The following is a 22,069-nucleotide window of genomic DNA, read 5'->3' as shown; positions in this document are numbered from 1 at the left end:
TGGTCGGTATTTTAAAGATTATGCATTCTATCTGACAACATTTAGAAGGTTCATGTATTGCAGCCGATTGCTATCATATCGTATAACCCACAAAATCGTTTCATCCACATTTTCTCTTCACTTGTCAGCTTGTGTAATGGATAAACGATTTGCTGTAATTCCATGTTAGAGTCACGCATTCATATTCGCTCTTTCTTCCTACTGACACACAGCAAACGACCAACAAGTTCCTATTCATTCTCCACTACCATCATACTCACCTTCACTCCCTAAAATCCTCCTGTTTCACACTCAAAATGTTCCAAATTAACATACCAGCACCCTCTTTTCAACCATTATTCCATTCTTACACCCCATTCAAATTACCCTCCCTTTATCCATGACATACATACACTTCCATTGCCTTCTTCAAACCAAAATAACTCACACGTCATATTCACATCTCCTCACCACCTCACTCATATCTCTTCTCCCCACCATTTCTCCTCATTCCCTTTCCATACTCCCCTTCATCCCCCTTCCACACTCCCTCTATCCCTTTCTTTTCCCATTTCTTCCATCCCCCTTGACTATCATGAACCACTGTACGAACACTTTACCACTCATTTCACTCACATTAATTCAATTCTCTACAAGAATGGTTTGAATCGATCTCCCCTTACTCACCCCTAGCCTTTCGTGAAAGTTCTGAAGAACAAAGCCTACTTCAAGCGTTTCCAGACCAAGATGCGTCGTCGTCGTGGTAGGAGGCGTTCTGTTTGTCTGCTGATGCCTAGAGGGTAAGACCGACTACTACGCTCGTAAGCGACTGATCATCCAGGCCAAGAACAAGTACAACACCCCCAAGTACCGCCTGGTGGTGCGCATCACCAACCACAAGGTGATTGCTCAGATCGTGTCTGCTGAGATCATTGGTGACCGCGTTCTGTGCGCTGCTACCTCTGCCGAGCTTCCCCGCTACGGAGTGAAGCTGGGTCTGACGAACTACGCTGCTTCTTACTGCACGGGTCTGCTGGTGGCTCGCCGTCTGCTGACGAAGCTGGGCATGGCCGAGATGTACAAGGGCAACGAGAAGGTGGACGGTGAGGTGAAGACCTGCGAGGGCGAGAAGAAGACGCACTTCGTCGCGGAGCTGGGCGAGAAGCGTCCTTTCCGCTGCTACCTGGATGTGGGTCTGCGCCGCACGACGACGGGAGCCCGCGTGTTCGCTGTGCTGAAGGGCGCGAACGACGGTGGTCTGGACATCCCGCACAAGAACACTCGCTTCTATGGCTACAGCCGCGAGGACAAGGAGTACAACGCGGAGGAGCACCGCGACAAGATCTTCGGCGCCCCCATCGCGGAGTACATGAACCAGCTGAAGGAGGAGAACGCGGAGCTCTACGAGAAGCAGTTCTCGCGCTACATCAAGAACGGAATCGAGGGAGACATGCTGGAGGAGATCTACGCGAACGCGCACAAGGCGATCCGCGCGGATCCGACCCCCGCCAAGAAGAGCGACTTCGACTATGCTGCCGCCTTCAAGCAGTTCGCTCATCCCAAGAAGCTCACCTACGAGCAGAGAAAGCAGCGCGTGGCGGAGAAGAAGGCTGCCATGGCTCAGGAGGAATAAGCGGGAAAGGAGCATGTGTGGAGATTGAGAGGCGTGTTTGTTGTTCAACAAACAAGGGTATTTTAGTCGCATTTCTACATTTCGCACAAGAACATTCCCGTCGATCTCCTTTAAAACGCTACAAGTTACGTGGAGGAGCTACGAAAAGTACCCAGCATCACAAAGCTCATCCATCAGAAGGAATAGGGATGGCATCCGCTTCAGCATCTCGTTGCGATCTAGCTTGTCTCTAGACGTTGCTGGAGGCAAAACAGAACCCACTTGAGAATCAACTTGAGAGCCTCGTAGAAACCATCCATCGCAGTAATCAGAATCATTTCGTTTTCGCTATCCGATCCATAGAAGAATATAGAACAATCGTTTCCTGCTTTTCCGATCACAACATACTTATCAAGAAGACCGATCGTGGCTATGCACTCAATATGGGCACACAATTCTACTCTCATCCTTCACATTCGCTGGCTTGAACTTCTTAAAGATTTGCTGTTCAAACGCTTCTTGCGCCTCGACAGTAGGAAAATCGTTCGTGTAGTATTTCTTGGTGATCGAATTGCCTTCTTCATCAAGAATCACGATCCCACGCACTACTTTGATATCGTCGGTATACTACATCCTAACTCCGTGGACTCCTTCCACCTACAGGCATATCTCAAAATTCGATATTATATTAGAGAGATGTTCCGTATTTCTAATTATAATCGACACTGACAAAAATCGGGCCGAATTGCCATCTCTTCCGTTTTTAACAAATAGGATGCATTGTTGCTAGAAAAATACTCTTTCATAGTGGAGGACATAGGGACACACCGATTTCAAAAATTTGGGGGAAACAGCGTTCCATCCTTCTTCTGACACGCAAACCCACCGACTCCAAGTCTTCAAGTCATAAATAAGCCTAGAACTCCCAGATTCGGATTGGATCGGAGAGAAGAACCGCTTGTAAGTGTAGAAGCAGCCTTCCCGCTTCACAACGACAGTACACAGAATGTACATCACAATTCCGTCCTCCTTATCCACATTGGGAAGAGAGAGCGAGTCGGGGATGGTCATGCTTTGATCGGTCTCACACCGAAAGAGTAATGACGATCCGAAACGAAAGATCGGATCGGAGAGGGTTTGAAGGGAATGAGCAATCGTTAAAATAGGTGGCTTCGCTGGTTGCAAAGATTGGGATGATGGCTGGAAGTGTGGCGATTTGGATGGCTCTAGTGATTGCAGCAGAAACTTGGATAAGAGAGTGTGTGGCGTAAAGAGACTCGAATAGAGAAGTGTTGTGTTGGATGTGGTGATGGGGAGATCGATCATGGAGAGTGTGTGGATTCGAATGAGGTTTGGCTCTCGCTTCGATGCGAGAGACTGGAATGGATTTCGAAGAGGCCTAACTAGGTTTCAAGCAGGGCGGATCACTACAGCGATCGCATGAGAGCAATGCTCGACTGCACCAAGATTTGAAATGGAGCGCGTTGATTTCGCGCAGCTCTGATTCCATGTGATGAAAGTATTCGTGTAGGAACGCGGTGGCGGAGAGAGGCGTCTGTCTGAGCGTCGGAATCCACTTCAAGCAATATTTGATAAACTGGTTTGCAGCTTTTGCTTCGGGAAGGACCGACTGGTTCATTGCCACGCTGCGCAAAAAGGAACTGAGGACGCCCACAAAGTAGTACTTCTTCCCCTTCTTGCTTGGATTTGTGTAAAAGCGACAGCTGCACAAAAACTCGATGAATGCTTTCGAGTTGACTAACACTTGGAAAATGGAAAGAAGTTCATCCCAGTCCCCTTCCACAAAATCTTCTTTTTGAATCGTTATAGGGGATAGGCCAAATCCACTATTGCATAGAACTACATCGAAATCAATGCATCAGTCACTACACTGGCAATAATAGCTGCAGGGTGTTCCATCTTGATGGACTACACCGTCACAATGCAACACGACAAAATACCACTCCGATCGCAACTCACCTTCCCCACCTTATTCCTGGGCCTTCCGAACCGCTTAGGAGGCACCTTTACTCTCTTTCGAATCGTTTTGGTCTTCCATACCAGCTTTTTAGACATAATAGTGTGTCTGTTTCGAACGAATTGTGGTTTTTCTCACTTTCACCTTTAATAATGAGTCGCACTTTGTGCTATGTGAAGTGCCTCGATCCAGAGACCAAAAAAATATATTACTTTAACAAAAGAAGTCATGAAGTTCTATATTCGTGTCCCTCTGGATTGGAGACTGCGAATAGTGATAACCTGGTGCAGAGTGACGATGAAACAATGTGCAATTACGTTTGTTGATATAGCTTGATTTGTTGTGTAGATGGCGATCATTATCAAAAGTTATGAGAAGAAAAATCAGAACGAGGTGAATCTAGTTGAAAAGGATTATATCCATGTATTAAGACACTATGATAATGGATGGGGGGCGGGTTTGACGATGCTGGGCGAGTCTGGCTTTTTCCCTCTCAATCGGACGCAGTCCGTGACCTCGGCCCATAATCGGAGAAATGATTCTGCAAAGGTCAAGTCTCTTCAGTTCAGCCACTCGGGCTCGCTCTCTCTGCCATCTATCTATCGCTCATCGAAGTAGGTCTATCGAGTGTGTCTCATGTCTAGCTACTCTCTCGAAAAATCATTGTTTTGGTGTTTTTTCTGTATCTAACTTGTAGTCGTAGCACAGTCGGCACATACCCCACTCGAAATCCCTATCAATTTTTCGGGCGACGTTTTCCTATCTTTTTTCTCTATAATCATTCAGAACGCTCATCGAAGGACGCTCTCCACTTCTTCTACGGACTTTTTCTGGAGCGCATCCTGTCCTGCGAGAAAAACCCGACGAAAGAGATGATCCAGGCGGCGGAATCGATCCGAATCCGCTACAACATCCCGATGGACGTGCACTGGGGCATGCTCTCGAAGTTCGACGAGGGCGTGACGCAGTACATGAAGCATCTCCAGCGCTTCGGCGTGTACACGGTACCCTTCCTCGCCGTCCTTCTCCTTCCTAGGACGAAGAGATCGCCGCGCTGTACAGCACGCAGGACCTCGCCGAGCGTGGCCTCGCAGATTGTTCCTCACTTCTAGGCCGCGGACTCCCGACGTCGGAGGCCTCGCAGCTGGCCTCGGAGGTACGCAGACCGCGCGGAGTGACGCGCTAGGTGGACTTCCAGGAGTACAACGCGAGCAAGAAGGACTCGGTGCGGCGGCCGTTCATCAGCCTGCTGCCGGAGGACGGGATCTACAAGTTTTTGGAGGAGAACTTCACGTACTCGTTCGAGTTCGAGTTCGCGCGGTTCGCGTCGATGTACTTCCTGCGCGACAAGCGGACGCGGCAGTCGGTGAACGACCTGAGCAACTACTCGCCGAAGGAGCCGCAGAGCCCGCTGCTGCCGGTGCGGCGGCAGTTCTTCCAGACGACGGTGCGGACGGAGGTGATCATCATGCTGTACATGAGCGACCTGCCGATGAAGGAGAACCCGATGTCGCTGCTGGACGAGCTGAAGAGCGCCGTGCTGCTCAGCGACCAGATCCTGGACAACGCGTACTGCTTCCTGATGAAGCAGACCTCCGCGAACATGCAGGAGAACTCCGAGCAGCGCGGCTGGGAGCTCATCAACTATCTGCTCTCCATCAAGCTGCCCCCGCCGCCCCTGTTCGCGTTCGTCCTCTACTTCATCTGCAAGACGCTGTTCTCTTGCGATGTCTCCGTGCTCCTGCTCCCGTCTGCTCACGGCTAGTTCACCGGGATCATCGTCAGCGCGCTGCGGCTCATCACCGGCCAGGAAACCGGCTTCACGCTCTCCTCCGCCCACCTCGCCAAGCTCAAAGCGGAGACCGTCACGCCGTGCGTGTTCGACTGCTCGCTCGAGGAGCTCAACCGCACCGAGGAGGTCATGGACATCCTCGTCCACTACAATCTCCTGCTCCCCGGCCTGGCTCGCTTCGGCAGCTCCGAGAAGAGCGTCAATCTCGACCCCTACAACGTCTACTCCGACGGGCTCAGCGTGGCGCGTGTCCTGCTTCGCGGCGGCGTGTTCACGCGGCACATTCTCAACTCGTGGTCGCATCGGATCCGCGTCCTGCATCTCTCGCCGTCCTTCGAACGTCTCTGGTTCTCGAAGGTCGGCGACGACGCGGAGTCCGACTCGGTGCCGATCAAGGACGTCAAGGTCGTGCTGGGAAATGCCGAGTGAGGCGTAGGAAGTGCTGCTGAAGCGGTCGAAAGCGGGGCAGATGACGCTGGTGCTGGTGGATTCGGACAACCACACGATCAATCTGACGTGCGAAATCGAAACGGAGTGCATTCGCTGGTGTTTCTATCTGAAGGTGCTGCTCGTCTGGTTCCACAAGACCGGGAGCCATTTGCTGGCGAACATGCAGGCGAATCTGGACGACGCGGACCGCATCTTCTACTCGAAAATGACGTCGTTCTCGCAGTATTATCAGAGCAGCGAGGCCATCCATCTCATCAGCGAGATGGCGCAGAAGTCGTTCATCTCGTTCATCAACGAGCACAGCGATATCGGATCGCTTCTCCCGATGCACATCGACGTGAGCTGTACTCTCTTCGTCTCTCCTCCACCTAATCGCGGTAGATCAGTTCCGTCCGCACACCATCCCCACGCTGATTCTCCGCATTGTGAACGTGCTCGCGCACCGCCACGCCTTCCTCCAATACCCGATCAAAGCGCTCTCCTCCATCGACAACGACTTCAAGACGCGCGTCAACAATGTACGTTTCTCTCTCTCTTTTTTTCCTCATCGCTCACTCGCAGGGCGATTACGACGTGATCGACGCGGAGACGAACATGTCCGTTCTCTTCACATTGCTTCGCGACTGGGTCCGTTCTGTCAAGGGCGGTTTTATTCCCCCGGAGCATCGCAATGAGTTCCTCCTCCTCGTGGAGCGCGAGGAGGAGGAGAAGCTCTACCAGAAAGTGCTCGAGCTCCCGCTGGCCGTGAGCAGCACGATCCTCTACGTGGTGCGGTTCATCTGGCAGCTGATGCTCTTCCCCAAGAGCGTGAACCGCAACCCCGACTCCTCCGTCTGCTTCTACTCCTCGCTGTACCCCACCTCGATCGTCGCCGACGCGCTGGGCAACTCCTCGCAGATCGGCGCGATGATCATCGTGCTGCTTCGCGCCGTGGCGGTCCACGAGCGCGAGCCGTTCCTCCCTCCGGACCCGATGGAGAGCGAGATCGACCAGTTCAAAGTGCTGCTCTTCTCGCACATCGCGCCCTCGCCGAGCAAGAACCTCCCCTACGAGTACACGCTCTCCGCGCTGCGCACGCTGGAGCAGACCGCCGAGAACATGTTCCAGTACGGCCTGCTCCCGCAGACCAACTGCTTCGGCTGCAGTCCGCACCGCCTGCCGCGCTCGCCGTCCGCGCCGATCCGTCTGTTCGACCCCTCGACGAACTACTTCATCAAGACGCCCGAGACGAAGGTGTACAGCATCGGGCACATGTGGTTCTCGCCCTTCCTCGACGGCATCCACGTGCTGCTCGACGGCGGCTGGGAGCGCACGATCCCCATGAGCGAAATCCAGGTGCCCTCGCCGCCCCGCGCTGAGCCCTAGCAAATCACCGTCCAGCTGCCCTGCAACCTCCTCGAGTACGAGCGCCGCAGCCTCCAGTCGCGCTGCCTCTCCCTCGTCACGCCGCTCATCAGCCGCTCCATCGACGTGGTTCTGCAGTCGCCCGAGCGCCGCGACGCGCTGCTCAACATCCTCGACCTCTATCTCGAGTGGGGCCGCTCCGAGGCCAGCTCCGTCCGCGCGCGCCACCCCGATCTCTCCGCCTCCGAGCGCGTCGCCTTCTCGCTTTCTCTCCATTGCCTAGAGCCAGCTGCTCTCGTTCAAGTCCTTCGAGGAGGTGCGTCGCACGTCGCCGCAGCACAGCGCGCTGGCCAGCGAGCTCCACGACTCCTTCGTCACCTACGTGACCAACCGCGTCGACCGCCTCGCGCTCATCAGCTTCGACGTGGAGTGGAGCGCCGAGCCGCCGCAGGAGCCCGCGGAGCCGTCGGAGCCGAGCGAGGCGGGGCTGCTGAGCGCGAGCGCGAGCGCGAGTCCGTCGGTGCGGTGGAACAAGTACATCCCGAAGGTGGTGACGACGATCGTGGAGACCATGGTGGAGGTCAAGGCCTATCTCTGCGACGGCATCTTCCGGAAGCCCGGCAGCGCGGTGAAGCACGAGACGCAGAAGAAGCGGATGAAGGACGTGCGGGCGCGGCGGGGCGGTGAGGCGTAGGGCGACTACGAGTTCATCCGGTCGCTGAAGGACCCCGCGGAGCTCGCGATGCTGCTGCTGTCGGCGATCTCGTTCTGGGACGATGGGCTGATCCCCTCCGCGTTCTTCGAGGAGATCGCGGCGATGGGGGATCGGAACGAGGCCTACGCGCTGCTGCACAAAATGCCCGTGCCCAATCGGTACATTCTGCTCTATCTTTGCCGGTTCTGGAGCGAGGTGACGTTGTACAAGGAGCGCAACCACATGAGCCTGAAAGGGCTGGCGATCGTCGTGTCTCCGTCGCTCTTCAGTCAGAAAATGTAGGGGGCGGGGCGCGCTGGGGACGTAGGAACTATGACCATCTTACATTGACTCTGCGTTTTATGGAGCAGCTGATACCGACGGTCGGAGCCCTGAAGCAGGAAGAGCTGATGCGGCACGGAATCTATCTCTTCTGTAAAAAATAATAAAAAATAACTATCGAACTATCTTTGTCCATGTTTCTAAAATTCGAATTCTGTTTCTGTTTGCGTGTGTTTCTTGTATCAAACAAACAATCTTCGCGCTCAATGACTTTAGTTAGTACTACTACTATCCCATCATCTACATAGCAAGCTTCTCCAGAGCCAGAGTCAGGACCTTCCAGAAGCGAGGCACGGACTCAATGAGCAGTCTCTCCTGAGGAGAGTGAGGGAACTGCAGTTCGGGACCAATGGAAGAGCAGTCCAGCTCAGGATACTTCTCCATGAAGAGTCCGCACTCCAGACCAGCGTGGATGGCGTACACACGAGGCGCCTTGCCGGTGGCCTCGGTGTAGGCAGCGACGAGGTCCTTGGTGAGAGGCGAGTCCATGTTGGGTTCCCATCCAGGATAACTATATGGATGTGAGAAGCAAGTTCACGATCAGAGAAGAGCAATCACAATCAGAAAAATCAGAAAAATCAGAAAAACCACAAAATCACAACCACAACCACAATCAATCACCACACAACCTACGCTCCGATTCTCTCAGACAGCTGCAGTCCTCCCATCTCGCAGATGCAGCGGATCTTGTTGTACATCATGTCCATCTGGGACTGCGCGAAGGAACGCACCGAGGCGACGAAGAAGAACTCCTCGGGCTTGTCCATGCGGCCAATAGCCAGCGTGGTGGAGGTCTCGATGTCTCCCTTCACCGAAGGAGAGTAGCGCATCACGGCGAAAGGATACACGTTGATGAAGTTCACGAACTTCTGCGTGGCCTCGGCGGTGAGGGGCTCCAGCTCGGACTTGCTCTCCACGATATCGAGAGTGGCAGTCTTCTCGATGAGGTGGTACTCCTTCACGAACTCATCGAAGTGCTTCTTCATGCACTTGTCGAAGCACTCCGCCTTCTCCGCGGGCACGGCCACATCCACCACGCACTTGCGAGGAATGGCGTTGTGGGCAGTTCCGCAGTCCACCGAAATCACGCGGTACGGGCAGCAGTTGGCCTTCAGCAGACGTCCCATGACGTGCAGAGGGTTGGCGCGGCCCAGACCAATGTCGCAACCAGAGTGACCTCCGCAGAAGTTGTTGAGGATCACGGTCTTCTTCACCTCTCCCTCTCCAGCCTGACGAGGAGTGGGCAGTCTCATGTGCACGTTGAAACCACCAGCGCAACCGACGCACACTGCGCCTTCTTCTTCCGAGTCCACGTTGATCATGTACTTGGCCTTCAGAACTCCGGCCTCCAGCTCGGCAGCTCCGTAGAGTCCAGTCTCCTCATCACGAGTGACCAGCACCTCCAGAGGACCGTGCTTCAGGGTCTTATCCTCCAGAATGGCGAAGCAGGTGGCAATACCAATACCGTTATCAGCACCCAGAGAAGTGCCGGTAGCCATCAGCCACTTGTTGTCCACAATGCGGGGAGTCAGAGGATCCGTAGCAAAGTCGATATCGACGTCATCGTTCTTCTGAACCACCATATCCATATGGCACTGCAGGCACACGATGGGCTTGTCCTCGCATCCAGGAGAAGCGGGCTTTCTCACAACAAGGTTGTCACCCTTGACCACGGTGGCCTCGCAACCCAACTCCTCAGCCTGAGTCTTCAGGAAGTTGAGGATCTTCTTGTGGCGCCAGAGCTCGTCACCCTGGTTGGATCCACGGGGAATCTGAGTGACAGCGAGCATGTACTTCCAGACGAACTTAGGGTCGGGAAGAACCTTGAGCATTTCTTCGCAATAACTATTCGTTAGAGAGTTCAAGTGCGCACATACGCAGGAAGTTCAACGGGCATTATTAGAATAATGAGAAGCTTACAAAAAAAATATGAAGTATCTTATTATTTCTATTGTTTCCACTGTTGATTAACCGCGATTCCTTTCAAAAATGATCATTCCTTCTACGTTACTTTCTAGAACAATCGAAACAGTTTTCAAAATCGATAGTACGATTCGCAGAGATGCTTGGAGTGAAAGATACGAGTAGGATTCTACGCGAAATGGATTGTGTCGCTTGAAAGGAAAGCCTTGAAAATGGATAGGATGCATTCCCCGTGGTCGGGGACTCGTGCGTGAGCAAATCGATTTGGTTTCGCACGACATCTCGTTTCGTTGATTTGGCCAAAGTCTTTCTTTTATTCAAATATTTTTATTACAAATCGGGTCCTATTTTAAACCAGTCCCAGATATTCAGCTCGTTTCCTCCCTTTTCACTTAACACCTTCCATGCACATTTTCCCTCTCTACACTGTGATACATACCATTGTCTTCTCTCTTCTGCTCTAATTTTTCAATATTTTTATCATTATTTTTTATCCCATGGGAATACCCAAATTCTATCGTTACTTATTAGAACGATATCCTCTCGTTAGTGAAATTGTAACATCAAGTGAATTCCTACCCAGATGTGATTATCTCTACTTGGATGTGAACGGAATCATTCACAATGCGACTCATGGAGAGTCGGCTATCGGAGAGATTCCCACAACTGATATGGTGGCATCTTATGTGTTTGGCTATATCTCGGACATTTTCGCGAATATTCAACCCAGAAAGCTGATGTTTATAGCCGTGGATGGAGTTGCGCCGCGAGCCAAGCTGAATCAGCAACGTTCTCGTCGTTATCGAACTGCCTTGGATCGGTGTCTCGAAGTCGAGTCTACGGGCCACAAGGGAGAGGTATTTGATTCAAATTGCATCACTCCCGGAACCGAGTTCATGCACAAAGTCGACCAGCTCATAGAGTATTTCATTCGAAAGAAGATATCAGAGGATCCTCTCTGGAGAAATACAATGGTGCTGTACTCCTCGCACAGTGATCCTGGAGAAGGAGAGCATAAAATCATGAATTTTATTCGCTATTTGTGCACGAGCCCGGACTACAACGCCGCGGAGCGCCACTGCATCTACGGACTTGATGCCGACCTCATTCTCCTGTCTCTCTCCCTCCACGATGTAAACGTGATTCTCCTGCGAAACATCATCGACTTCCGAGCCTATTTCCGGAAGGTCCAGACCACCGTCAATCGCGCAGAGCCCATTGTCCGTGGTTCGTTCTCTCCTCTAACCCGCAGCACAAATGGGAGATCTTCCACATCTCCGTCCTCCGCGAGTACCTCTTCCGCGACCTGCAGCCGTCGAACGCTTCGTGGATGAGCGTGAAAGACCGCGAGCGTCTCATCGACGACTTCGTGTTCATCATGATTTTGCTAGGCAACGATTTCCTCCCCGAGCTTCCCTCGCTGGACATCGTCAACGGCTCCATCCAGGACCTCATCGCTATTTACAAGTACTCTATATTTCTTTTTCTCTCATTCGCAGAGAAGTCTGCCTGGACCGCCACAAGTTCCTCGTCGACGACGCCAAGCCCTCGCTCTCCCTGCTCCGCCAGTTCTTTCAGAGGCTCAGCGAGACCGAGGAGGTCATGATCGCGCTCCTCCAGCAGCCCCACGACGCGCGGCCGCGCCGAGGCGAGCGAACCAGCTCCCCGCCCGTTCGGCTTCGCGCTGGCGATGAGAAATAGGACCCCAATCCGGAGCGAGCCGTGCCTGGCGGCCTGCCCCTCATCAAATCGAAGGCGTATATCCACAAGAAGCTCGGCGACCGCGCCGCCGACTACCGCCAATACTACTATTTCGACAAGCTCAATCTCCAGCTGCCTCGTCGATTCCAGAAAGCGGGACTATTCTCTAGAGAACGAGGTCATCCTGGACGACGTGTGCCGAAACTACTACGAGGGACTGTACTGGGTGCTGCTCTACTACTACCGCGGGGTTCGCAGCTGGACCTGGTTCTACCGCTACCACTACGCGCCGCTGCCGTCGGACCTCGCGCGCTGCGACATGTGCGGCTTTGGCTCTGGGCGTTCCCTGCAGGAAGTACTCGTCGTTCTCGCTGGGCGCGCCCGTCAAGCCGTTCCTGCAGCAGCTGTCGTGCCTGCCCCCGCAGAGCCAGTCGATTCTCCCCGCGTCGTACCGCGTGCTGGTGAGCGCGAAGTCGCCCGTGGCGGACTTCTACCCTGCGCGGTTCTCCATCGACATGAACAACAAGAAGAACCCCTGGGAGGGCGTGAATCTGATCCCGTTCATCGACATCGATCGGCTCACGGCCGCCATGGAGGCGCTGCAGGTCGACGCGGGGCTCACGCTCGACGAGCAGAAGCGGAACGCCTTCCAGGGCCCGCAGCTCTTCCAGTACTCCGCGAAGTCGTGGGGCTCGTACAGCTTCCCGTTCGAATCGGCGGTGTTCCGGAGCATCGCCCAGGTGCACTGCGCGGTGCGGACCACGGCGATCGGCTCGCCGTCGGACAAGCAGGAGAACGTGCTGCGCCTGCAGCCGCTGGAAGACACGTCGCTGCTGGACCTCGCGACCTACCGGACCGCGGAGCGGGGCGTGGGGATCCTCTGCGCGGGCCGCGACAGCCGGCAGCCGACGGTGGTGGTGCAGATCCCGGCGCGGTTGCAGGACCGGCAGATCAACACGGAGACGCTGACGCAGCTGGTGAAGAACTGCAAGAACCGCGTGGTGTGCTACCCGCTGTGGCGGAAGCACTACGCGCTGATCGAGGGCATCTACGTGAGCAACTACTACGTGTCGCTGAAGCAGGAAAACACGTCGTTCATCGTCCCGCTGTACCCGAACAAGATCGAAAAGATCAAGGCCATGATGCAGCGCGTCGTCAAGGAGGCGCTCCAGGGCCGGCTCTCCGTTCTGGGGCTCGGCGGCGTCGATCTGGAGACCGTCAACGTGCTGCTCGAGCTCCACCCCATCCTGGGCGTCAAGCGACACCGCCTCACCGGGGAGCTGCACTACCGCTTCGCCTCGCAGAACCAGCTCTTCCCTCTGCAGCTCGTGAAGCCCGTCTCCGTGATCACCAGCCCCGTCTTCAACTTCCCCGACAAAGTCTCCATCTGGGAGCGCATCGCCGTGGACCTCCCCGTCGTCTTCCTCGGCATCGGCAATCTCGCCAAGCACACCGTCCAAGGCGCCGTCGGCAGGATCGAGGCCATCGAGGCCGGCTCCGTCGTCGTCAAGCTCACCTCCTTCCCGCCCTCCGCCTACCGCTTCTTCGACCTCTCCGCCGTCCAGAAGACCACCTGGTGCTCCATCCAGGCCCTCGCGGAGATCCTCAAAATCCCGCGCGGCGCCGCCGAGAAGCTGGTCGCGACGTACACGCTGACGCGCGGCTCGGACCACTTCAACATCGGCCTGAAGTGGATCCGGCAGCAGCTGGTCAACCCGAGTAGTTCTCCGTTTCCCTCTTGAAGCGTAGCGTTCGTGCAGTGTCTGGACACGCCGGAGCCCTACTCGGCGAGCTACCAGGAGCAGCTCTTCGACTCGCCGCTCGCGATGAGTCTGAGCGAGCTGGACACCTTCGACGGGTCCTGGAAGCGCGATCTGTCCTTCTCCTCGCAGGCCGTCGCCAAGCTCCGCGCGCTCAAGTCGCAGTTCCCCCGCGTGTTCGATCGAATTCGCGACACGGACGGCGGCAGCAGCGTGAAGGAGCTCTTCGACTCGCAGGCGGAACTCTTCGATTTCATCCACGCCACGCGCGACGACGCGCCGGTTTTGATGCATTATCAGAGCCAATGCGCCACGCGCGACGAAGCCAACATCCTCGCGCAGTGGGAGACCGCCGCCGAGGCGCAGCAGCGCACGAAGTCGATCCGGATCCGCTGCTCGCCGGCGCTGCTGGGGTTCTGGGAGCCGGATTCAGCGACGGTGTCGCCGACGGAGATCAAAAAAGTGGTGCCCGAGATCGGAGACCGATTGGTGGTGGTGGGAGGAAACACGGTGCCGTTCGGAACGTATGCTGCGGTGGTGGCCGTGCATCCCGTGACGCATAATGTGGAGATTGTGACGGGACAGCTGTTCATTGGGGGGACGAATCTGCATGGACTGCTGGCGTGTGAAGGAAGAGGAGCGTAGGGATGGGGAGCGTGGGAGTGACGCGTAGAATGGTGTCGTGGGAGGAGTGCTTCTTCTTGAAGGAGGAGGCGGGATTTGAAGACGAGTTCAAAGTTATTTAATTGTTCGAAGTGTTTGTTTCAGAGAAGTGCGATATGCAGGTCGAAGAGGTGTTGCGCCAGTTGCAAAAGAGTCTTTCGCTGCACCAAATGAAGAAGGAGGATGTCAACTACGTTGTTCGTCAAGATGATTTGGAAGCCTTTATTCACATAATGTCTACACGAATGGAAGATAAAAACGAGTCCTATTTTGATTTCGTACAAGGAGTTCTTCAGCTAGCTGGTATTTTGTACTCTCTACGTTATTATTCTGTAGCTGAGTATGATTCTATAAAGATTGTAAAGTATTTGCTTCAGCAAGAGCCGTTGTTTTGTAATGCGGACGCCGTGGCTGTCATTCGCATATTTCATGTATAGATGAACTATATGCCTCATATTGCTGCATTTGAAAATAAAAGCACGCGAGGTGGTCGCCCTTCGTATGACTCACATGTAGTTTTGCTCTATCTTCTTCTCGTATCCAGCACAAAAGGAAGAATCGTCAACACTCTGCTGAGCCGCTTTCCTCCCTCTCCCCCTACTCACCTTGAATACGACAGTCTCGTCGTGCTCTCGAAAACGGCTCCTTCGAAGCAGTTCGCTTCAGATTTACTCTCTTTCAACTCCACCTTCCGCAACGTTCCCTCCCTCCCGCTCCCTCACGCTTCCAGGTCTCTCAACTCCTCCTCTCTCCCCACTCCATCCACTTCATCAACGACGGCGCGCTCTACGCCGCCGACCGCCACTTCTCTCCGTCCTCCATCCATCCCTGCTCCTCTCCCGGCTCCACTAGCACCACAACCATTCTCTCCATCGCCTCCACGCAGACCCATCTCCTCGCTCTCACCGCTTCAGGCGCGCTCTACATCGCCGCCTCCGCGTCCTCTCGCTCTCCTTCCTCCTCTTTCTCGTTCTCTCTTTCCTCCTCCTTCACTCGCAGCAAGCTTTCTCTCCCTTCCTCCCTTCTCTTCACCCACATCGCCGCCGGTCACTCCCACTTCGCCGCCGTATCCAAAACCGGCTCTCTCTACCTCTGGGGGCGCAACACCGCCGGCCAAATCCCCGCCGACCCGCGGTCCTCCGTCGACCTCCCGATCCCCGCGGGAATCGACGGCGTCCGCTGCGTGGCCTGCCGCGGCGATCACACCTGCGTGGGGCTGGCGGACGGCGTGCTCTTCTGGCCCGGCTTCCAGCCGTCGCGGAGAGAAACGCCCAAGCGGAGCGCGAAGCCGATCCCCGTGAATCTGCTCTACCACATCCAGATTAAACCGCGGCAAGTCGCCTGCCACGACGGCTTCGACACCATTCTCGCGGCAGACGGCAGTCTCTGGGGGTTCTACTATTACCCTACCGAGCAGTGCGTCCGCACGGCCGCTGCCCGCGGTTTATTCCCCGATTCTGTGGACCCTGGCTGCATCTACCCGCTGCTTCCCTCCATCGTGCAGTCGGCGGAATCGAATGATTGGTAGACCGTGCAGCGCGTGTTCCCCGCGGGGAACGGATGCATCGCGCAGAGCTCGACCGGAGAAATGTGGAAACGGGGAAGGGGTGGCATGTAGGTTTTTCCTGGGGGTGAAAAAGGCGTTTCATCACCTGCAAATCGACGGGGAATCGCGGATCGCCGCGTTGGGCGGGAATTTCGAGGTTTTGGCGGGGGACGAGCAGGGAAATCTGATTGGCCGATGCTTCCACTCGACGGAGGCCGACAATCGGAGGAACACGATTCACTCGTTGACCGATTTGTGTTCCGAACGGATCATGAAAACGCTTCGAATCGAACTTCTGCCAAAAATCTTCGCGATTTTGGACGTTGGATCGGTGTCCCGCGGTTATCCGTAGGGTTCGGCGTGCGAAAATCTTCGTCGTCGCTTGCTTGCCTTCATCACTGCCAACGTTTCCACGATTTCCCTCTTTTTCCCCGCGGTTCTCTCCGACTGCTTCGACTTCGCCACCTCCGTTCTCTCCAATCCCCGCGATTATTCCCGCACCGAATCTCCTTCCTCTGCAATAACCGCGGAACTGACTCCAGCGTCCGTCCAATCATTGCTGGAGGGCGTTTCGAAGCGCGTGCAGAGCGTGAAGAAGCGAATCGAGCGCTCGAACCAGTCGCTGAATCAATTCGCGGCGAAGCCGCACGTGATCGAGGACTTCCGAGCGCTGCAGTCGCGGCAGATTTGGATTGTGGGGGGAGAGAAGCGGAGAAATGAGGTGTAGGCGGAGCTGGAAGAGTATGTGGAGATGATGCGGCGATTGCGGACGAACCGGTCGGATGCGCGGTTGGCGCTGTGCGGGGAAGCGATTGAGCGGATTGCGGAGATGGAGGTTGCGAGGACGCCGAAGGAAGCCACGCAGAGCAAGAAGAAGAAGAAGGCGAAGAAAACCGCGGGAGTGGATGGTTCGCTGCGTCCGTTGCAATCCGAAATCCAATCGAAATCGAAATCAAATACGAAATCGAAATCAAATACGAACACGAACACAAACACGAATTCGAAACCACAGTGGAAAGCAAACAATCCAAACCAAACACTCGGAACACAGCAAAAGCCCACCCCACAGGAAGCGGAAGCTTCCGCTTCCAAGCCCACAAAGAAGAAAACCAAATCGACGGCGGACGACGGCTTTAAAGTGGTTCGAAAAGGATCCAATGCCGCGACCTTCGCCAAAAACGCGAAGATTGCCGCCGGAATTTCGATGTTTTACGATCCCTACGAATCGGAGGAGGAGGAAGAAGAAAAGAGCGGAGGAATAGGAACGAGGGAATCGCAGAAACAAACCGATCAAACCAGGCTGGATGGGGAGATCGCGTCCAGCATGATGATGGAGACAGATGAATGGACTGGGTAGGAATGGAGGAAGCGGTTGAGTCTAGACTCTCGGCAGAAGAGATTCGGAATCAAAAGATCTTGCTAGAGTACTATAAAATGCAGCAAGAGAAGAAAGAGAAAAGGAAAGTCGAAAAATCAAAAAAGGGAAAGAAGCGATTCGTTGTTTGTTGGCAATATGTTTTCCTTGATGATTCGACATGGAACCAGAAAATGGACGCAATCTCTCCACTCCATTTTTTATCCTTCGAATGTGATTGTCTCTCAATTTCTTAAATTGTTAGATTCGTGCCACGGCTCAATGGATCCCCTATCGCGCGTTTGCGAACGCTCGTCTTTCTCAGCATTCCGTTTTTTTCATTCAACATCTTTTTAACTTTAGAAAATATCCGAATTGTCAACATTGATCGATAAGGTCGATTCCAAAGACTCACTCAAAGAAGTGACCTCCCAAGTGTTTCTCCTTCCCCAGGGGGTTCCCAGCTCCTTGGTGTCTCTCCTAATGAAAAAAGCAGGAGACCTTCACTCCACTGATCTCGTTTCGTCTCTCTTCTTTCGCCACTATTCAAGCTACGGATACACGGACATCGTCACCTCCGAGCTCATCGATCAATTCAGTCGCTACGGATACCTCGAAGGCATCGCCCGAACCTACGCGTTTTTATCGCATCGCCACATCAAACTCACTTCCAATTCCTACCAAAAATTCCTCTTGTCCTTGCTTCCCGTCCCCAAATACAAACGCGTCTGCATGAACATCACAAAGGAAATGCTGCTGCAAAGCTTTTTACTCTCCAAACGAACCTTTTTCAAATCGCTTTCGATGGACGGAGTCAGCGACGCCGACATGGTCGTGTCGCTTCTCAGCATCACCAACGCCGAAGAGCTTTCGATCCCACACATTACAAAAGCGCTCGAGGCCAAAATGAAGGAGTTCTCGCTGTCGCGACGCGAGATCTCGGTCTGGGAGCTGTACAAATACCTGTGCATTCTCGCTCCGACCGAGGACCGAAGCCATCTCGCGGAGTATTTAACGCAGAGCATTCGCTATTTCCTCGAAAGGTAGCTGCGAAGCGAGGGGTCGACGGTAGAAATCTGACGGTGGAGCTGCAGAAAAACGACGAAGTGATGAATCGGTCGTTCATCCGAGCGCAGTTAAGCGTGAAATTCAATAAACCCGAGCAGATCGAGGCGTACGTGAGCGTGATGGAGAGCGCGAAGGAGTATCGCGATGTTCAGCTCTGCGAGTTTTTCAAGCACGTAGCGAAAGCAAAGCGAATGGAGCGTAGTTTGCGACGCTGCCCGCGATTCCGATCGACGAATCGGTCTGGAAGCGGATCCGATCGCTGCAAATCCGAGTCAGCCAGGTCGAGTTGCTTGCCACGACGCAGTCGCTCCTCCAGGCCAAGAATTCGCACGTTGCGCGCGGGTTCCTCGTCTGCTTCGGCTCGGAGCTCGCGCCCGCGCAGCGACGAAAACTCGAGCAGATGAAGCCCTCAGCGCCGAGCAGCGACGCACGCGACGCACGCGACGCACGCGACGCACGCGACGCCAATTCGCCCGCTCTCCTCTCCCCGAATCCGACTCGTCCGCTCTCCGAAGCCATCAGCGCGTGCTACCAGCGCGTGCTTCGCTCCATTGCGCCAGCGGATCGAGCCGAGCTTCGCTCTCTGATCGCGGGCCTGCGCTCTCTCGACGAAATCGAATCGGTTCTGCGCGACTGCGTGAAGAAAGAGAGCGTCCTCAGCCAGCTGGAAGCCAAGCAGTTCGTCCTCGCGCTGCTGGACGCGTCGCGCGTGGACGAAGCGGAGTCCATCGCTCGGCTCCTCCGAACGGAGTTCAACGTTGGCTCTTGCGTGGGATTCTGATTTGCAGATCACCAGCCCGGTCGTCGTGAAAGAGCTGCTGTCGCACAATCGCGTGCTCTCCGATTCCTCCTTTCCTCTTTGTTGAACAAACAACACACTCCTTCCGCTTATACAACTCCATCAAGTACTGCGACACGCACTGCAGATTGTACTCGATCAGCCCCATCCGATCGAAATACTCCTCGCGAATGATGCACACCAGCGCGATGTTCGGGATGGAGTGATAGAAATGCACCATATACTTCCGCTTCGCCTTCTCCAGTCTATTCCTCGCTCCCTTCCCTTCTTCCTACATGATCGACGCCACCGTCGGCTCTTTCAGCTCTCTCCCCACTTCGTCTTCCAGCTTCAGCGGGTCGGACGACGTCAGCGAGGTCGTCGCCGCCCCGTCGGACCGGCTGTAGATTCCGACGAGCTCCAAAACGACGTCGATGCTGTCGCTGCAGAGCTCGTAGAGACTGCTTTCGTTCGGCGTGCTGTCCATCGCGATGCACAGCTTGCTGAACGTGTCGAAGAGGTACACTTTGCTCATCCCGCAGCTCTGCGACAGCGAGTTCAGCAGGTTCTGGACGTTCGTGCGGCGAGGGAGGATGCGCTGCACGCACTTGCTGACACCGTCGAAAATCGAATTGTCGTAGATGGAGGTGCGGTAGAAGCTCGTGGTGATGCCCATATCGAGATCGGAGAGCTGCTCGGCGATCATCGTCTGCACCGACCTCTGAAAGTCTACAACTCGCATGGATCGAATTGGGGAGCACCCTGCTGCTCGCTCGTGGGAGAGATATCGCTTCTGTGGAAAAAGACCGAGAGATGCAAATCTTTGGCTTCTCTGAGTAATTGAAGAAGATCACTGAGTCCAGAAAGATTGGGAGCTTGGAATCCATTGTATTTTGTGTACATATTCTACAAGAAAACCCACTCCGTATCTAGTTACTTCTAGACTAATAACGTATATAAGGACCTTGACTCGTTTAATATCCGATTTGATATTCGCGAATTCTTTCGCAATCTCTTTAAAATCACTTGGCAACTCCCAAATATTGTATTCCATAAACAGATTCCTTCTCGAAGTATATTTGTTCAGGGAGGAAGTCGAAATCAAGAAGAAGGTCTTGTAAACAGATTTGCGCTTAAACACGACATCTATGATACTGCTTTTCCCACACTTCTCTTGTCCTGCAATAAGAATAATAGGAGAATCAGACATTTGTATATATATGTATATTTTATATATACAAATTCAATCAAAGTATTGTTCGGGTTTTTGCGATTTTGGGTATTCAACAAATAATAAAAGAAATAAAGAATAATTTGCGCGGAAAAGAAGAAATAGGCAAATTCCGTAAGCTTAAAAGTAAGAGTAACATTCATTTGAAAAATTGTAACGTGCCAGGTGAGGAGGCACGAACTATGAGTTAGCATAACGAAAAACAACACTCGTACAGGACTTTCACATGATGGTGATTCCTCATACCTGCCAAAAAACTGGATCGAGTCGATAGAATCAGGATCGCGCAGCACTACATCTCAACAAGCGTGAAGGAGAATGTACTTCTAAAGAATTCGTGTTTTTGCACTTTTGGGTTTCTAGGGATGAAAGAAAACGGACGCAACATACTTTTCAAATGAGTCTATGTACAAACATCTTGATGATTCTGAAGAGTCAGAGTCATTAGTAGAAATCATGTCATCTTCGGACGATTCCTCGTAGCTTTCCGTGTCCTCCTTTCTCTGTACAGTCAGAATTCGGACCAAATTCCTACAACAGACATTTGTTGGAGTTTGATGTAGTATAGTTCTTTCGATCTGTCAATGATATTAACTCTCTGGGAGGTGACAAACACGACTATGATATACATTCCATGGACAAGGGAAGCGAAGACAAGATTGCTTCTTGAGGGATTCTTCCGACGGATTTGTATTCATATTGAGGGAGTGATAAAGGGACAAACAAAGCAAATCAGTAAGCGATTAAAACAAAAGTGGGATTGTCAAGCTTTCAATCCACACCGCGGTTATTTGATTGACAAACATGTCAAAAGCAAAATACATTATAAATGAAAACAACATCAGGGAAGATAAATCGGATGAAAGTCGTCCAGAGTGAGGGGAGCCCGACATTGCGGACACTTCCATTCAAGGCAATTCTACGCAATAAGCTCAAGCCTACGCTCTACGTACTTTAAACATTCTTCGAATACATTTTTCACAAAAAATGTGACCACAAAGAGTAGATACAGGATTATGCGGGGCTTCTAAACAAATGGGACATAAATAATCTTTTCTAAGGATTACGCACCTAGTCCTGCAATTACAAAGTAGTACAGCAGACACTATGAGCAGAGGAATCATCATAAGAGTTCATCGAGTCATCCTCATCGCTGCTCTCGCTGTCACTCCAGGAGAGATCTGATAAGGATAAGTGGTGAACGACGGGATGAGGGAGCTCCACGACAGGACGTTCCAAAATCCCGTTATTGTAATATAGAACATCGTTAGAGAAATAATTAATGGACGGCATCTCAGGAGGATGGTTCAATACCTCGTAGTAAGTGTCTTGTTCCTCGTCATTTACGCTTATGTCGTCCGGAACAGGAGGGATTTTTGTTTGTAATAAGGCATCGATCAGACAATTGCGGCGTGAATTCCATGCCTTTAGTAAGTCGTCATTATCGGAGCATTGGTTACTTCTCTTGACAGAGGCCCTGGGAATAATATCAGTTTCGACCAACTCCTCTGTTAGAATGGGGAATTGAACTAGCTGCTGGTCGTTGATAGTATCAATAAATTCGCCCGGGGCCAACTTATCCTCGAGCACGGGAGGAACTTGGGATAGATAGTAGATTATTGAATTTCGTTGATTCCTCAATCTTCGAGAAACAGACAAAGGTACATCTTCTTCTGGATCTTTGCGAGATGAGCTAGGGTCATCCATGCTTATCTAAGCTCTGGTAATACAATTGGTGAGATACTGTAATGACCGCGGTTTTTCATTGTATTTTGTTCATTCATGGGTTCTAATCCAGCCTTTCTATTTGTATTCGAGTGGGTATGAGGATCCCAACTGTTTGGTCTACATGCA

General features: G+C 53.2%; 7 protein-coding genes; 3 read left to right on the top strand and 4 right to left on the bottom strand.

Moving 5' to 3' along the window:
• Nucleotides 1–632: 632 nt before the first annotated feature.
• GSBLH_T00001743001 (uncharacterized protein) lies at nt 633–1,642 on the top strand. XM_013040194.1 has 2 exons: nt 633–742; nt 777–1,642. Exons 1-2 carry the CDS (start codon nt 727–729, stop codon nt 1,610–1,612), a joined length of 852 nt encoding a protein of 283 aa, XP_012895648.1. The 5' UTR covers nt 633–726; the 3' UTR covers nt 1,613–1,642.
• Nucleotides 1,643–1,670: 28 nt separating this feature from the next.
• Nucleotides 1,671–2,290, bottom strand: GSBLH_T00001742001 (uncharacterized protein). XM_013040193.1 has 4 exons: nt 2,253–2,290; nt 2,053–2,218; nt 1,874–2,021; nt 1,671–1,841 (listed from the first exon to the last, which is right to left on the bottom strand). Exons 1-4 carry the CDS (start codon nt 2,256–2,258, stop codon nt 1,751–1,753), a joined length of 411 nt encoding a protein of 136 aa, XP_012895647.1. The 5' UTR covers nt 2,259–2,290; the 3' UTR covers nt 1,671–1,750.
• Nucleotides 2,291–5,830: 3,540 nt separating this feature from the next.
• GSBLH_T00007034001 (uncharacterized protein) lies at nt 5,831–8,295 on the top strand (the record flags this gene model as incomplete). Its single annotated transcript, XM_013040192.1, is given in 8 exon segments — nt 5,831–6,188; nt 6,193–6,329; nt 6,373–7,146; nt 7,177–7,407; nt 7,439–7,819; nt 7,850–8,148; nt 8,153–8,173; nt 8,178–8,295. Coding segments are annotated over 8 exon segments (2,319 nt in total).
• A 92-nt stretch (nt 8,296–8,387) lies between these two features.
• GSBLH_T00001740001 (uncharacterized protein) lies at nt 8,388–10,119 on the bottom strand. XM_013040191.1 has 3 exons: nt 10,069–10,119; nt 8,825–10,036; nt 8,388–8,702 (listed from the first exon to the last, which is right to left on the bottom strand). The coding sequence occupies exons 1-3, from the start codon at nt 10,086–10,088 to the stop codon at nt 8,432–8,434; spliced, it is 1,503 nt and encodes a 500-aa protein (XP_012895645.1). The 5' UTR covers nt 10,089–10,119; the 3' UTR covers nt 8,388–8,431.
• A 492-nt stretch (nt 10,120–10,611) lies between these two features.
• Nucleotides 10,612–13,557, top strand: GSBLH_T00001739001 (uncharacterized protein; the record flags this gene model as incomplete). The annotated part of the gene is made up of 5 exons (XM_013040190.1): nt 10,612–11,334; nt 11,367–11,581; nt 11,614–11,733; nt 11,768–12,136; nt 12,168–13,557. The coding sequence occupies 5 exons, from the start codon at nt 10,612–10,614 to the stop codon at nt 13,555–13,557; spliced, it is 2,817 nt and encodes a 938-aa protein (XP_012895644.1).
• A 5,719-nt stretch (nt 13,558–19,276) lies between these two features.
• On the bottom strand, nt 19,277–20,188 carry GSBLH_T00001738001 (uncharacterized protein; the record flags this gene model as incomplete). XM_013040189.1 has 3 exons in its annotated part: nt 19,922–20,188; nt 19,746–19,890; nt 19,277–19,713 (listed from the first exon to the last, which is right to left on the bottom strand). The coding sequence occupies exons 1-3, from the start codon at nt 20,036–20,038 to the stop codon at nt 19,277–19,279; spliced, it is 699 nt and encodes a 232-aa protein (XP_012895643.1). The 5' UTR covers nt 20,039–20,188.
• A 93-nt stretch (nt 20,189–20,281) lies between these two features.
• GSBLH_T00001737001 (uncharacterized protein) lies at nt 20,282–21,907 on the bottom strand. XM_013040188.1 has 7 exons: nt 21,303–21,907; nt 20,845–21,271; nt 20,751–20,813; nt 20,606–20,718; nt 20,540–20,574; nt 20,431–20,507; nt 20,282–20,395 (listed from the first exon to the last, which is right to left on the bottom strand). Exons 2-7 carry the CDS (start codon nt 20,911–20,913, stop codon nt 20,336–20,338), a joined length of 417 nt encoding a protein of 138 aa, XP_012895642.1. The 5' UTR covers nt 20,914–21,271; nt 21,303–21,907; the 3' UTR covers nt 20,282–20,335.
• Nucleotides 21,908–22,069: the final 162 nt, after the last annotated feature.

This window comes from Blastocystis hominis, assembly GCF_000151665.1.
Source record: "Blastocystis hominis, Singapore isolate B (sub-type 7) whole genome shotgun sequence assembly, scaffold_13".
Taxonomy (NCBI): Eukaryota; class Bigyra; order Opalinata; family Blastocystidae; genus Blastocystis; species Blastocystis hominis.
The sequence above is the reverse complement of the archived record's forward strand: the minus strand, read 5'-3'. Positions and strand labels throughout refer to the sequence as shown.

What these genes read in the sequence shown, in the direction of transcription:
- GSBLH_T00001737001 (XM_013040188.1), bottom strand. Translation starts at nt 20,913, where the DNA reads ATGAATACAAATCCGTCGGAAGAATCCCTCAAGAAGCAATCTTGTCTT. An exon ending in GCTTCCCTTGTCCATGGAAT is followed by an intron (nt 20,814 to 20,844) that starts GTATATCATAGT and finishes GTCACCTCCCAG; the next exon opens with AGAGTTAATATCATTGACAG. An exon ending in AAAACACGAATTCTTTAGAA is followed by an intron (nt 20,508 to 20,539) that starts GTACATTCTCCT and finishes GTTGAGATGTAG; the next exon opens with TGCTGCGCGATCCTGATTCT.
- GSBLH_T00001742001 (XM_013040193.1), bottom strand. An exon ending in AGCGAATGTGAAGGATGAGA is followed by an intron (nt 2,022 to 2,052) that starts GTAGAATTGTGT and finishes TTGAGTGCATAG; the next exon opens with CCACGATCGGTCTTCTTGAT. An exon ending in GCTCTCAAGTTGATTCTCAA is followed by an intron (nt 1,842 to 1,873) that starts GTGGGTTCTGTT and finishes AGCAACGTCTAG; the next exon opens with AGACAAGCTAGATCGCAACG.
- GSBLH_T00001740001 (XM_013040191.1), bottom strand. Translation starts at nt 10,088, where the DNA reads ATGCCCGTTGAACTTCCTGC. An exon ending in ATGCCCGTTGAACTTCCTGC is followed by an intron (nt 10,037 to 10,068) that starts GTATGTGCGCAC and finishes TCTAACGAATAG; the next exon opens with TTATTGCGAAGAAATGCTCA. An exon ending in CTGTCTGAGAGAATCGGAGC is followed by an intron (nt 8,703 to 8,824) that starts GTAGGTTGTGTG and finishes ACATCCATATAG; the next exon opens with TTATCCTGGATGGGAACCCA.